Here is a 13,513-nt window from a genome sequence, read left to right on the forward strand (position 1 = left end):
CGTCCCGCCCTAGCAGCTCTAAGACCGTGGGCCCTTAGCGGAAAGAGTAATTTCTTTTTCCGGGTCGCGCTCTCAGTTCTCGTCGGTACCCCGAACCCGGAGTTCCTAGGTGAACGAGAGGGGAGCGTGGGCGTCTAAAACTCAGGCTTCGATCCGCTGGGAAAACGGATAGGCGTGACTCTTCGGAGAATTCAAGCAGGAAGGCATCTCAGCCATCTCCGTCGGATGGATATTTCGTAGAAAGGAATCTTTTTGGCCAAATCGGTGTTGTCTTGGTTTCGTTTGACAGCCCTTCTTTAGAAGTATTCCTGATTGCGGGAGACTGGGTGAACCAACACTGGAGAGACCTTTGTGCGTCATGTGTAGTTCACGTAAGAAATAGCAGAGCGGGGATAGGAACCCAGATTCTTCGGGTTCCACAGCTTCCACTCCTTTCAGATTAAACTGCGCAGCTTTCTCCACCAAGTTTTTATTTTGGAAGGATAATTTGGCCGCAGTCTATGGTATGGGTTGGGAAGATGAGGTCAGCGCAGAAGCACTGTTCAAAGTATTCCACTGAGTCTCTAATCAAGGTATAACATTAAATATTGAACACAGTATTCAATACTACTAGTACAATATCATAGAAACTAAATAACTTGTATACCGATTGTGTTTGCATAGTACTTTCAAGTCTTAACTGGGTAATTTATTACAGTATGGTGTTCTCCCTGGAGGTAGACAAGGCTACTAATCCCATATATAAAATGGATAGATTTGAAAATGAACTAAAATGAAATACTTATATTTGTATATGGTCTATGTACTTTAGTAGTTACACTCTCCGTATCACCATCACCTAACAGCCTCCAGAACAGTCTCCTATATTTTTTTAGTAATTTTAGCAATTAACCTGGTTTCCCCACCCACCTCTGCCCACTGTTGTCATTGCTGGGTTGATGCCAGTGTGATGACTTTTCTAACATCTTGGCCATAAACCTCTCATTGCCAATAAGCAATTTCATTCTGCTCCAGCCGTGTATGGCTCAGCCACACCTTGAGCCTGAACATCATTAGCAACTTCAGCTTCAAGATCTCAAACTCCAACATTATTTTCTACAGGTTTCTAACCTTTCATTTAACCAAGTCCTTAATCCTCATCCTCCACATGCAATTTATGATTTTTTTTTTTTTTTTGGCTTTAAAATGTACTCTCCTGTCTGGCCGGTGTTGAGCATCGACCTATGATCCAGGAGACCGAGGTTCAGTTCCCCATCAGGGCACAAGCCCAGAATGCAGGCTTGATCCCCAGTAAGGGTAGTGCAGGAAGCAGCAGATCAATGACTCACCACTGATGTTTCTGTCTCTCTCTCTCCTCCCTTCCTCTCTGAAATCAAGACATATTTTAAAAAAAAAAAAAAAGCACTCTCATAAAGTAACTCAAACTTAAACCACATCCCTGTTCAAAAACTGCAGTGACTCCCACTGCCAATTTAAAGAGCCTTTATGAAATGCCTCAGAGTACTTTTCAAGCATGTGTGGATGTTTCTAGGCTCAAAGTGGCCACTGTAGGTATGAGATCAAGATGCAACAATAGCAGTGCAAGCTCATCACCCACTTATATGTCATAAACCAGGGAAACTGAAGGATAACCATCTCAGTGGTTCTCAAAAGAGTGATCTGGGACCCTTGGGGAGCCTCAGACCTTTTCAGAGGGTCCACAAAATCAAAACTAACTTCATAATATTGAGGTTATTATTTGCTGTTTTCATTCACTATCTTGTAGAGTTGTCCAGATATCTCAATAGATTGAATGCATAAGCAAATTTCAGTATCCAGCTTTCTATTAAACCAGATATTAAAGAGATTTGCAAAAAGGTTAAACAATGCCGCTCTTCTCACTAAAATTTTTTTAAATCTTGGAATAGTTATTTTTCATAAAAAATATGTTAACATGTAATAGGTTTATTATTGTTGTTTTAAAGTAATAAGTGTGGCTCTGGCCAGATTGGGTCAGTGGTTAGAGCTTTGACCTGCAGACTGAACGGTTCCGGGTTTGAGTCCAGCCAAGGGCACATACCTGGTTGCAGGCTTGACCCCCAGCCCAGGTTGGGGCTGGAGACAACCAATCAATGTGTCTCTCTCACATAGATGTTTCTCTCTCTCTCTCTTTCTCTCTCTCTCCCCCTTTTACTCTCCTTGAAAAGCAGTGGGAAAATATCCTCCTGTGAGGATTTAAAAAAAAAAGAAATCTCATTAAAAACAAATAAAATAATTGTGGGAGGAAGGGGAGTGGGAAGAGATTAACCAAAGAATTTATATGCATATATGCATAACCCATGAACACAGACAATAGTGCAGTGAAGGCCCAGGGTGGGGATCAATGGAGGGAAAAAGGAAATCTGTAATACTTTCAACAATAAAGATAAAATTTAAAACTATAATAAAATAATGTGTGGTCAGCAGAATATCCCCAAATATGTCCATACTCCTAATCTCTAGAAACTGAATATATTATCCTAAATGACAAAAAAAAAAAATTTGGACACAGCCAGCGTGGCTCAACTGTTGAGCATCGACCCATGAACCAATTTTGGTCGGGAACATGCCTGGGTTTCGGGCTCTGTCCCCAGTAGGAGGCATGCAGGAGGCAGCTGATCGATGACTCATCACTGATGTTTCTATCTTTCCCTCTCCCTGAAATCAATAAAAATATTTTTTTTTAAATTTTTGCCAGTGTGATTAAGAATCTTGAGATGGGGGAATTATCCTGGATTATCTGTGTTAGTCCAATGTAATTACACGGGTACTGATGGGTGAAAGAGGGGCAGGAGGATCACTCAAAAAAGATATGACAATGGATACAGAAGTAAGATTGCAGTTACTGGCTTTGAAGATGGAAGGAGGCCACAAACCAAGGAATACAGCCAGCCTCTAGAAGCTGGAAAAGACAAGGAAACAGATTCTCCCCTAGAGCCTGCAGAAGGAACACAGCGCTAGAGACCTTGACTTTAGCCTGTGAAACCCACTTTGGACTTCCAACCTACAGAATAATAAAATACTGTAGTAAGTTTGTATTGTTTTAAACCACTAATTTGGGTAATATGTTACAGCAGCAATAGGAAACTAATACAATAAGTATTTTTCATTTTTTTCCATTTTAATTTCCCACACAGTAAATAGTAATGGATATAATCCATAGAATTAAAAGTTCTTCCGGGTCTTCAATTTTTAAGCATGTAAAGAGGTTCTAAGACCAAAAAGTTTGAGAACCAGTGCTCTAAATAAATCCTGTCTGTCTTGGCTCCCTCTCTTCTCACCTTAGCCATTTGTGTTCTTACTGTCAAGAATGACCTTGCCCTTGTTAAATCCTCTCCATTCTTTAAAAACCATATTATATTCTTTGTCTTTGTCCTTGATCATCCCAACCAGAAGCCTGTTCACCTTAATCTTGAACTTCCCCTGTGAGTCATTCATCTGCCTTGTACTTGTGTCCTTATTAAATGTGAATTTGAGACCGAGTGTTTAACCCTTATGCATTTTCAACCAGTAAACAGTGTTATATATTGTATATACATGGAGTATATTAGGCAACAACGATGGGAGAGAGGTTGATTGGGTTTTTTTGTTTGTTTGAACGAACATTAGAAAAGATGTACAATCACTAATTCTCAGGAATAAAATAAGGCACTGTTCAGGAACTGCAGAATTGTTCAGTAAGAGTAGATAAGCTGTTCTACAAAATGACTGTTTTTGATTAGGAAAAAAAAAAAGTGAGATATCCATAGAATATTTACATTTATTTGATTGTAGTTGCAGTTCAACTTTTTTAAACTAATTTTTTGGTAAGGGTGGGAAGAATATATTCAAAGGCAACAGGGATTCTTTCTTAATAATTTTTAATAATACTATTTCCCATTCATCTACCAGTTTTGGAGGGATAATAAGTTTTATTCTCTCAAATTTAATAAGATGAGCCAGAGATTGTTTCAAATATATCGTGTATTTAAACCTTTCAATCAAACGCTCAGTAAAAATTTATTAAGAGCCTACTATATGCCAGGCATTCTGTTTTACAGCGGCGAAGGACAGCCTGACATGCACTAGACTTTCAATAATGGTTGATTTGACCGCTCCTTTAATTTTTTCCCCTTCCTTGACTCCGCCCAGAGTAGTGTTCCGGAATGGCCCTTTGCCCTGAATCTTTTAGATCCAATGCGGCTGCCGTAGAACGGGGTTAGCAAGATGGCGGCCCCCGTACTTGCCGGTGCGTTGAGAGCAGCATCAGGTCAGTGGGAAAGCAGCGCTCTCGGTTTTTGCCTTCACAGAAGGGGGGACTGGCGCAGGATGGAGTGGGTGTTTAGCTTGGAGGTTAACAGAAAAAAACGAGGGGGGGGTTGGTGTCGTTATTTGAAGCCAGAGCGTTGTTCCGAAACTCTTGGACCCTCGCGCACCTGGGTGTATCGAAGTTTCCGCATTTTTACGGGCTCCTAGCCATTTCGCTTTCCTTACAAACCAAAGCAGAAGAAAGGGGGGCGAGGGGCTAGGACCCACCTTTCACGACCTTTGACCTTGCCTAAGTCATTTAATTTCAGATTCTATAGCTGTAAAATGCAGTTAATAGCATCTACCTGAGGGCTGAGCGAGCTCCTGCACGTAGAGCGCGTCGCGCAGCGCCCGGCGCACGGGAATTGCTGCGCGAGATTCGCGCGACGCGCAGGCCGGCGGCCGTTGGTTCCCTCGGCCGCGGCGCGAGGGCAGCCTCGGGGTTTCTTGATGAGATGACACGAATGAAGGCAATGTAGTTGCCTAAGGATTTTTGCAAAGCGTTAAGGAGCATTCAGATATGATAAGATTACAGTAAGTTACTTTCACAAAAAATAGATAAGAAATTCTGTGGGAAAATAGAAATAAAAAAGAAAATTTACATAACATACATGAATGGTTTAAATACAGGCCTATCTAATTTTATTGCGCTTTGTAGCTACTCTCTTTTTTTCTTTTTTCTTTTTTTTTTTAACAAATCAAAGGTTTGTGGTAATTCTTTGGGGCATAAGTCTGTTGGCGCCATTTTTCCAACAGGCCCAGATGATGGTTAAGTATTTTTAAGACACAGTGCTGTTGTTGCACACTTAAAAGGCTACAGTATAATCTAAACATAACTTTTAAAATGCACTGAGAAATCAAAAAATTCCTGTGACTTGCTTTATTGTGGCTGCCTGTTATGGAGCTCACAGTATCTCCAAAGACTGCCTATAAATTTAAAGCAAACATCGTATAACTAACACCCAGGCCAAGACATAGAACATCACCAAGAGCCTCTCCTCCACCCCTGAGCCTCCCCAGTCAAAAGCCCCTTTTGGGGCCAAATATAAACACTATGCTCATTTTTATTATTACCTTGTCTTTTTTTTTCTGTAATAGTTTTAGCATCTATTTGTGCATCTTTAAGTATTGCCTGTTTTTGTACTTTACAGGAATGGAATCACACAGTCTCTACTCTTGTATCTTTTACTTTGTGAAATTCATTTTGCACGTAGCTGTATTGCTTTCTCATTGCTGCTAAATAACAGTCCCTGATGTGACTACCTGGGCCGGCGAGCGAACCTGCTACCGGTCAGTCCGCGGGCCGACACTCTAACCACTTGGCCATACCAGTCAGGACGAGAGCTGTTTTCTTTGATGGAGAACACAAAAGCAAAATAAGGGCTTTAAGTGTCCCATTTTCCTTTTGCCATCTGTTTACACTATGCCATCTTTGCTAAGCATTCCCCAGCTCTTTATTATCTGCTGTTAGCATGCATTCAATATTTTATCTCATTTAATTCTCACTAGCTCCCCATGATAAATTTCATTTAAATTTGAGGAAATTGGGGCGCAGAGAGGTTAAGTAACTTGCTCATGGTCACATAGCTAGTAAGTAGTAGAGCTAGTAGTAGTAGAGTAGTAGAGTCAAACAGTCTGACTCAAACTCTAGCACTTCACTTCTGTATCACACTGCTTTTTATCTGTTATGTGAAGTCAGTGCAGTGGACAGTAAGGCAGTGGTTCTAAGCCTGGCTGAGCTCTTGACTTCCCTGTGAGCTTTGTTAAAAGTCATCTATATTGGTGGCCAATGAACTCACACGTCTAGGTAATGTGCTACATGAGGGGCAAGTTTTTCATTAACACCACAAGGGTCTTTGGCCCAGTGAGTGGAGTTTTATAGTAACCCTTGCTACAAGTGAAAAAAAATAACTAAAAGTCAACTATTGAGGTATAATTTACATACCATACAAGTACCTGTTTTAGAGGGTGGGGCGTAATGGCCATGGAGACAGGACAGGTGGTGGGATGTGGCCTCGTCGCTGTCAGCCTGATCATCTTCACCTCCTACACTGCCTGGGTGATTCTCTCGCCATTCATTGACAGCTAGTGTGTCACCCACCAGTGTTTCCTGCCCTGAGCCTATGCTGTTGTCATCCCACTAGCCACTGGCCTCCTGCTGCTCCTGTTTGTGGGGGTGTTCATCACCTATGTGCTGCAGAAGAGCCAGAAGGTGACCAAAAAGGCTCAGTGAGGGCCCTGCAGGGATGAGGCTGCCAAACCCCTCAGTACCCCTCCCGGGCATACCAAGGGCAGGGGCCCACAAGACCTCTCCAGGCACTGCAGCCCCTTCAAGCATGCCTGCCCTGGGGGCTGGAGCTGGAGTTGTTCAGGATTCATCCTGACTGACCAGAACCCCAACTCTTCCCCTGCTCACTCTCCCAGAGCCAGGAGGAAGCACTTGGAAGTCTCCCTCTCTCCCCCGTCTGACTCAGCGCCTAAAAGATGCTGGTCCTCCCTGCCTACGTCACTTTCAAACCCCCTGTCACTTTTTCCTCTGGGTTCTATCTTCTTGCCTCAGTTTCCCTCCTGTCACATGCTGATGTTGGAATTAGCAGGTTCTGAGACATCACATGGCCTCTCCCCACGTCCTTTTCCAACACAAAGGCAGCTTTCCCGGGTCTGACAGCCTGGGACCCCATTGGACTTCTGGACCTGGAAAGCCTAGGGGGAGGACTGACAGGCCTCACAACCACCACAGGCCTCAGGGCACATTAAGGTGGTCATACCAGGCTCCCAGACCTACTTCTCATGGAGGCCCAGCCCCTCAGCCCTAGCACTGACCTGTTGGGGAGAGCAGCATAATAAACATCGATGGTGTGTTAAACAACAACAACAAAAATTACCTGTATCCCTAGCCGGTTTGGCTCAGTGGTTAAAGCATTGGCCAACAGACTGAAAGGTCACGGGTTTGATTCCCATCGTCCCTCAGTTGTAGGGTCAATCCGTGGCCCTGTCCGGGTGCGTGTGGGAGGCAGCCAATCTCTATGTCTGTCTCACATTGATGTTTCTCTATGTCTCTCCCCCTCCCTTTCACTCTCTCTAAAAAAAATCAATGGAAAAAATATCCTTGGGTGAGGATTAACAAAAAAATTATCTATTTTGTGTGTACAGTTTGATGACTGTTAATAGTGAGTTGTGCAACCATCATTACAATCCAATTTTAGGAAATTCCCATCCTGTGGAGCCTTTTTTTTAATATATATATATCTTCATTGATTTCAGAGAGAGGAAAGGAGAGGGAGAGAGAGAGAAAAACACCAATGATGAGAGTCATTGGAGATGGAGCTCTCAACCCAGGCATGTGCCCTGACCGGGAATTGAACCTCGATCTCCTGGATCCTAGGTCGACGCTCAACCACTGAGCCACGCCCAGCCAGGCTGTAGAGCCTTTTTAAGATGCACATTCTTTAGTCCCACACTAGACTCAGAATCTGCCAGTGGAGTCAGAGCTCTGTGAGTGGCTCTGCCTTGTTGCTGTGGACTAAGTCTGGCAGTCATGTGAAGGGTAAAGGGAACCGCCTTCAGTCCACACATCTGGGTCCTTCATGAGCTGCCTTCTGACCTGCCTGCCTTATTCCCCACTACTCCCCAGTACAGTCAGGTGTGCAGTGCGCAGCTTCTGTGGCAGTTCCAGTCCCCACTGCAGACATGTATTTGTTTCAGCCTCCTTGTTTTTGCGTATGTTTTTTCATCCTACCCGGACTGTGTACCTCCTCCTCTTGTGGCCTATTCATTTTCTAGACGAGAGTTCACGCAACTCTTCTGGTGTTTTTTTTATATACCCTCCTCTTGCCACTCTTTTGTCTCTCCAGGGAGTTGTCAAGCTTTTGTGTCTCTACTCTGCCATTGCACTATGTGCGGGAGTTCTGTCTCATCAGAGCATAAGATCTAGCGGGTGGGAATTAATATTACATACATTTTGTTTTGTACTGTTGAACATAGAACTGGGACACATCAGACTGGATCATGGTGATGGTTGCACAACTCTAAATTTACTAAAATGCACTGAGTTGTACACAATTTTGTGGCATGTAAAGTTATGCCTTAATAAAGTTGGTAAAAAGCTCTACAGGTGTGTCTGATCTTCAGGACACATTAATAATGTATAATACTTAATTGCTTTTAAAAAATTTTATTAGTTAATTTTAAATGCCTGGATGCATATTTTGGAATATCATATTAAGCTTATATGCTTCTCTGTCTTTACAGGAATCTTAAGGCCCCTGAATGTTTTGGCGTGTTCAGCCTATCGAAACTCTGCCAACAGTGCCTGTCTTAGTTCTGCACTGTCCACCCGACATCTTTGTCATATTCAGACTTCAGTTGTTTCCTCTGCGCCCAGACTTATAACATCTGTCAGAAATCTTACATGGGGGCATACTGGAACAGTCCTCAATAGGTATAGTATATTCCAGTAAACATGACAAAAATTCATGCTTGGACAAAAATTCTAAAATACTCATGCCTGCAAAGACATCTTAGAAGTAGATGATACTTTTGTGTACCTGCAGTTTGTTATATAGACTTTGACTGATGGAGTGGGAGGGTATGATTTACATCCATATGCCTCTGTTCCCACAGCAGGGACTACTAAACAGCACACTTCTGATGTTCTAGATGTGGTTTCCTGGATGGAAGCTATCAGCCAAAGTGGAGGGTGAACAAGATGCTCAGCTTACAAGGGTGGGCTGCACGTGGTATTCGGTCAACCAGCAAGTATTCAGTTAGGCACACCTGGGTGCCTAGCACTGTACTTGGCAGAAAGGCTACAAAGATCAACAAGTTGAAGGCCTTAGGGAGGTGGTAATCTACTGGGGAGGTGGATTAAAAATCAGATGACTGAACTATAACAGAATCAGTCCTGTCATAGGGATCAAGGGGGTAGATTACAGACTGGCCTGCAAGTTGGTGATAGTTGCTATTCTTATTTTACATACTGTCATGGATATAGGAAAAAACAATATTAAAAGTCAGCCGTGTTCTAGTGGAGCTGCTTTACTTATTTCTAAGTATAGAAATGGATTTTATCCTTTAATCACTCTTATTACTAAGTTAAAATTTTTAAAATGTATTTTAGAGTGGCCCCCCTGCTTCCAGATGTCCTGAAGCTACCAGTCAGAACTGTAACATACTTCAGTGCACGCAAAGGCAAGAGAAAGACTGTGAAAGCTGTCATTGATAGGTTTCTTCGACTTCATTCTGGCCTTTGGCTAAGGAGGAAGGTGAGTCTTCACACTGTTACTTGATTGAAAAAGGAGTGTGAGCAGATTAAAATGAAGCAGAATTCAGCCTATTCATTGACATATCTTCCTCCCATCTTACCAATAGCTATTACAGTGCTGTGTATAAGTACTGACTGGCAGGCATCACTTCATGTAAGTGAATCCAAGTAAAGAAAACGTGTTTAAACATTTATTTAAAAATATAATTCACAATGGTGAAAATCTTCAATGTAGGACAGGCTGTCTCAGGTCTCTTATATGTCTGGCTTATCTAGTGATTACTCTGTGAAACCCCTAATGTGTAATAACCTATGGGCAGGCTCTTTTTAATCCTAGGGTATTACATCAGAGGAGACTTCAGCAGGAACTGAGTCACATGGCTCAGATTTGGGGACTGAAAGCTTTTCAGTGTATCTTGGGCTGGATTCTCCAGGTGGCTTAATCTTTGTGACAGAACAGTAACCCAACATACATGTTTTTTTGTTGTTTGCTTTTTGTTTTTTGAATCTTCCACCCGAGGATATTTTTTCCATTGCTTTTCAGAGAGAGAGGAAAAGAGAGAGAGAGAGAAAAACATTGATGTCAGAGAGACACATTGATTGTGTTCCCTCCCACACATGCCCAGACCAGGGCCAGGGATCGAGCCTGCAACTGAGGTACGTGCCCTTGGCTGGAATCGAATCAGGGACCCTTCAGTCGGCGGGCTAACACTCTAACCACTGAGCCACACCAGCTAGGGCACACTTTTTTTTTTTTTAACTCTATATCTGTTTTTCTCTGGGGAAAGTATCAGATAGAACTCTAGAGCTTACTCTGGTCACAGACCACAGCCTCTAAGGGGGACTCTGACAAATTATTACTGCTCTGTCCTGTTGTGAGTGTGGCTCTGGGCTTTATGGTTCATGTTCTTATTCATGGAAATGAGTAACTGATAATTAGGAAGCAGCAGAAGACCCAAGAAGTTAACCAATGATTCTTTAAAGATCAAAATTCGGTTCCCTGTAAAAATAAACAATTGGTCGGACTTTGTCACTATTTGATAGGTTGAAAGGATTATTCCCTATCTCATAAACAATCCTAAATTTGTACATAAATAGGTTGATTGGCACTCTCAGCTCATTTCTGCACTGGAACAATACCGTGGTAGTTTCCCACACTAGTTGATAGCAGCTCATGTAATCCATAAGTAGGTGAACTAAGTATTTGATCTCATAGTTCTGGATTTTGGAAATTTTGGACCATTGGAAACATTTACACTCCCTTTTATCACACTAATTATTTCCAGGTCCTCATCTAACCCTAGATAAAATGAAATGGGTGGTTTTCTTTGCCTTCCTTCCCGTGTCCCTTTTATTGGGCCCTGAAATCCTCATGCTGTAAAGGACCTGATCAAATTCTCCGATCGTAATACCTATTCCCCATTCAGGGCCCCAGAAAGTATTCCATATGCAGGATGGCCTGTTACAGCAAAATCTAATTTTAAAAGGAAGATTAAAAATCTGGGCGGATTGACACTAATGTATAAAAACTGGAAGTGTTTTCTGTCGGTCAGTTTCATCCAGGTATCCCGATTTTTATTTATTCTCTCCTTCCATTTCTGAACCTAGGGGTTATCTAAAATGTTTCGTGTGTTTTCACATTGTTGCATTCCATAGAATAATCTTCAAAGGATACTGGTGGTGATAGCTAGGACAGCAAATTAGCTGTAAGTCAAAGATCCACAGGGACCTGGCTTGGCTTGCAAACTAGAAAGTAATTATACAGATATGAGGGTTTTGATTTGAATCTTTCCATTTTAAATTGGGATCAATGAACAGTAAAAATCTAATCTCTGGCATTTTAAAACCGGAACTCTTAAATCATCTTATTTCTGAGCATCACTTTACAATGAAACTTGTCGGTCACAATGGTGACAGAGACTTTTCAGAAACCCAAGGCACCTTCTCAGCAAAGAGCTATGGTTTGGTTCAGTTAGTGTAGTGCCCTACAGAGCGCTTGGCTTCAAAGGACCCAGGGACTCTTACAAATAGCATGGGTTCTAGTCTCACCTCGCCTGTGCCTTCCTGTGTGGTTTTAGTCAAATATTAACTTGGGGGCACCCACAGTTTCTTCTAGTTTAAACAGGCTATGATTGTCGTTTTTATATTCAATCTAATTTTCTCTTTCTTCAGAAGTTAATTCTTCAGAATTAATGCATGGATGATAAATGTGACAGTTCTGAGTTAAACATATGGGTCAGCCACCCCTTCACCACCCCTCTAATAGTCTTACTGTGTTCAGTATCCCTTACAAAAGCACTTATTATGGAAATTGGTCCCTAGTGTGTGGAAAGAGTAAACATATTTGAGGACTGTGCTTCTTGGCCCTTATAATACTTAGCCCCCTTAAATGAATGTAAATGTTATCTGCCTAGCCGGTAGGTCCTCCCTTCATCTCCCTCCACATTAGGGAAAAAAGTGGTGCAGAGCCTAAGAACTCTCATTAGTTCTCTGACCACAGTCTGCTACATACCTTCTCTAATTATGGTTATTTCTCTTTAATCTGTAAAATGAGAGTAAAATGTTTCTGAAGATTGTTAAAGAGATAATAAGAAGATGCACATAAAGCAAGCTATTCTCTACCATTACCCTCTACTTCGCCAAGCACAAAGATTTATTTAGCTTTATTTTCTGTGGTTTTAATTTAAATTTTTTCCAAAATATTAGACTATTAATATTTCTTTTTCAAACTACACATGCTTTCTCTGTCTAACCCCATTGAGAATCACATCTTTCTGAGAGACATACCAGCCCCAGTGAAAGTCTGGTCTTTGTTGCCATTGGGTCTATAAGCCATGAGTAGCTATAAAGCTATCTGTTTCCTATATTCTGTAATGTTCTAAGTGTCCTTGTAATATCTAACAGGCTGGTTATAAGAAAAAATTATGGAAGAAGACAGCTGCAAGAAAAAGGCGCCTGAGGGAATTTGTGTTCTGCAATAAAACCCAGAGTAAACTCTTAGATAAAATGACGACGTCTTTCTGGAAGAGGCGAAACTGGTATGCAGATGATCCTTATCAGAAGTATCATGACAGAACAAACCTGAAAGTATAGCCCAGAAGTATTGATTTCTCAGTTATTGAATATGCATCTTTGTGTATATGATGTCTTTGCAAAAATGAGTAAGTAGAAAACTTGATGTAAGTTTTACTAACTGATACGGAAATAAAGTACTGACATTAAACTTACCAGAGTTTTAAAATTTAATGGCTTAAACATTCCCAGATTTGTTCCGGGAAATAAAAGTTTAAAATTACTGATTACTTTTAACAAGTAGTAATGCCTTAACTAGTTGTTCCAATTTGGCTTATTTAGTTACAAGGAATCTCAAGTTAGGCCAGACATAAAAAGACTCTAAAGCTAATAAGTAAGTTCAAGCAGTGTGGCTTCTTCTTCTAGGATACATGCCTGGGAACTCAGGAACTACCACACCACCTCCATGTCCCACCCAGAACTAACTCCCAGGCCTCGGGAAGAGCACAGGCTGTATAGTGACCCTGGATTCGAGGCCCCTCCAGGAGCCTCAGCAGCAGGAAATGGTGGATCTTTAGGCTTGGGGTCTGCCGCACATGTGACTCATCGTAGGCTCTATGCTCTCTCTACTCACCAGCTTTTCTAATGCACAGCTTTTCCTTGCTCTAGTTTCTGCTTCCTCATAATAACTCTAGCTTTCCCCTTTGAAGATCATTTCTACATCATGACCCTTAGCTCCTGTCTCTAAATGCCAAGAGCTCTTAACTGGCAGCTTACCTTATAACACCAGGTCTCATCTCACGTCACCAAACAGTGTAGGGATTGGCTGTCCTTAGGTCAGGAGTCCACCCTGGCTCACTTGGTTGTGTTAGCAGGTTTGTGTGGAGCAAAAAGTAGTTATGAGGACAGTTTTACTTAGAGGTGAGCATGGGG

At 41.9% G+C, this 13,513-nt stretch overlaps 1 protein-coding gene and 1 pseudogene across 2 annotated transcripts; both read left to right on the top strand.

Moving 5' to 3' along the window:
- Positions 1–61: 61 nt before the first annotated feature.
- MRPL35 (mitochondrial ribosomal protein L35) lies at positions 62–12,795 on the top strand. The gene is made up of 5 exons (XM_081156523.1): positions 62–572; positions 4,150–4,267; positions 8,557–8,746; positions 9,425–9,569; positions 12,473–12,795. The coding sequence occupies exons 2-5, from the start codon at positions 4,225–4,227 to the stop codon at positions 12,659–12,661; spliced, it is 567 nt and encodes a 188-aa protein (XP_081012649.1). The 5' UTR covers positions 62–572; positions 4,150–4,224; the 3' UTR covers positions 12,662–12,795.
- On the top strand, positions 6,284–6,556 carry LOC308565972 (dolichol phosphate-mannose biosynthesis regulatory protein pseudogene; annotated as a pseudogene). Its single transcript has one exon. The product of its transcript is annotated as a dolichol phosphate-mannose biosynthesis regulatory protein pseudogene (transcript).
- Positions 12,796–13,513: the final 718 nt, after the last annotated feature.

The sequence above is a fragment of the Miniopterus schreibersii genome, assembly GCF_964146895.1.
Source record: "Miniopterus schreibersii genome assembly, chromosome: 13".
Taxonomy (NCBI): domain Eukaryota; kingdom Metazoa; phylum Chordata; class Mammalia; order Chiroptera; family Miniopteridae; genus Miniopterus; species Miniopterus schreibersii.

Bases quoted from the DNA above. Each gene is read 5' to 3' on its own strand.
- MRPL35 (XM_081156523.1), top strand. From the start codon at position 4,225: ATGGCGGCCCCCGTACTTGCCGGTGCGTTGAGAGCAGCATCAG. The intron at 8,747-9,424 runs GTATAGTATATT...AATGTATTTTAG, and splicing joins ACTGGAACAGTCCTCAATAG to AGTGGCCCCCCTGCTTCCAG. The intron at 9,570-12,472 runs GTGAGTCTTCAC...AATATCTAACAG, and splicing joins GCCTTTGGCTAAGGAGGAAG to GCTGGTTATAAGAAAAAATT.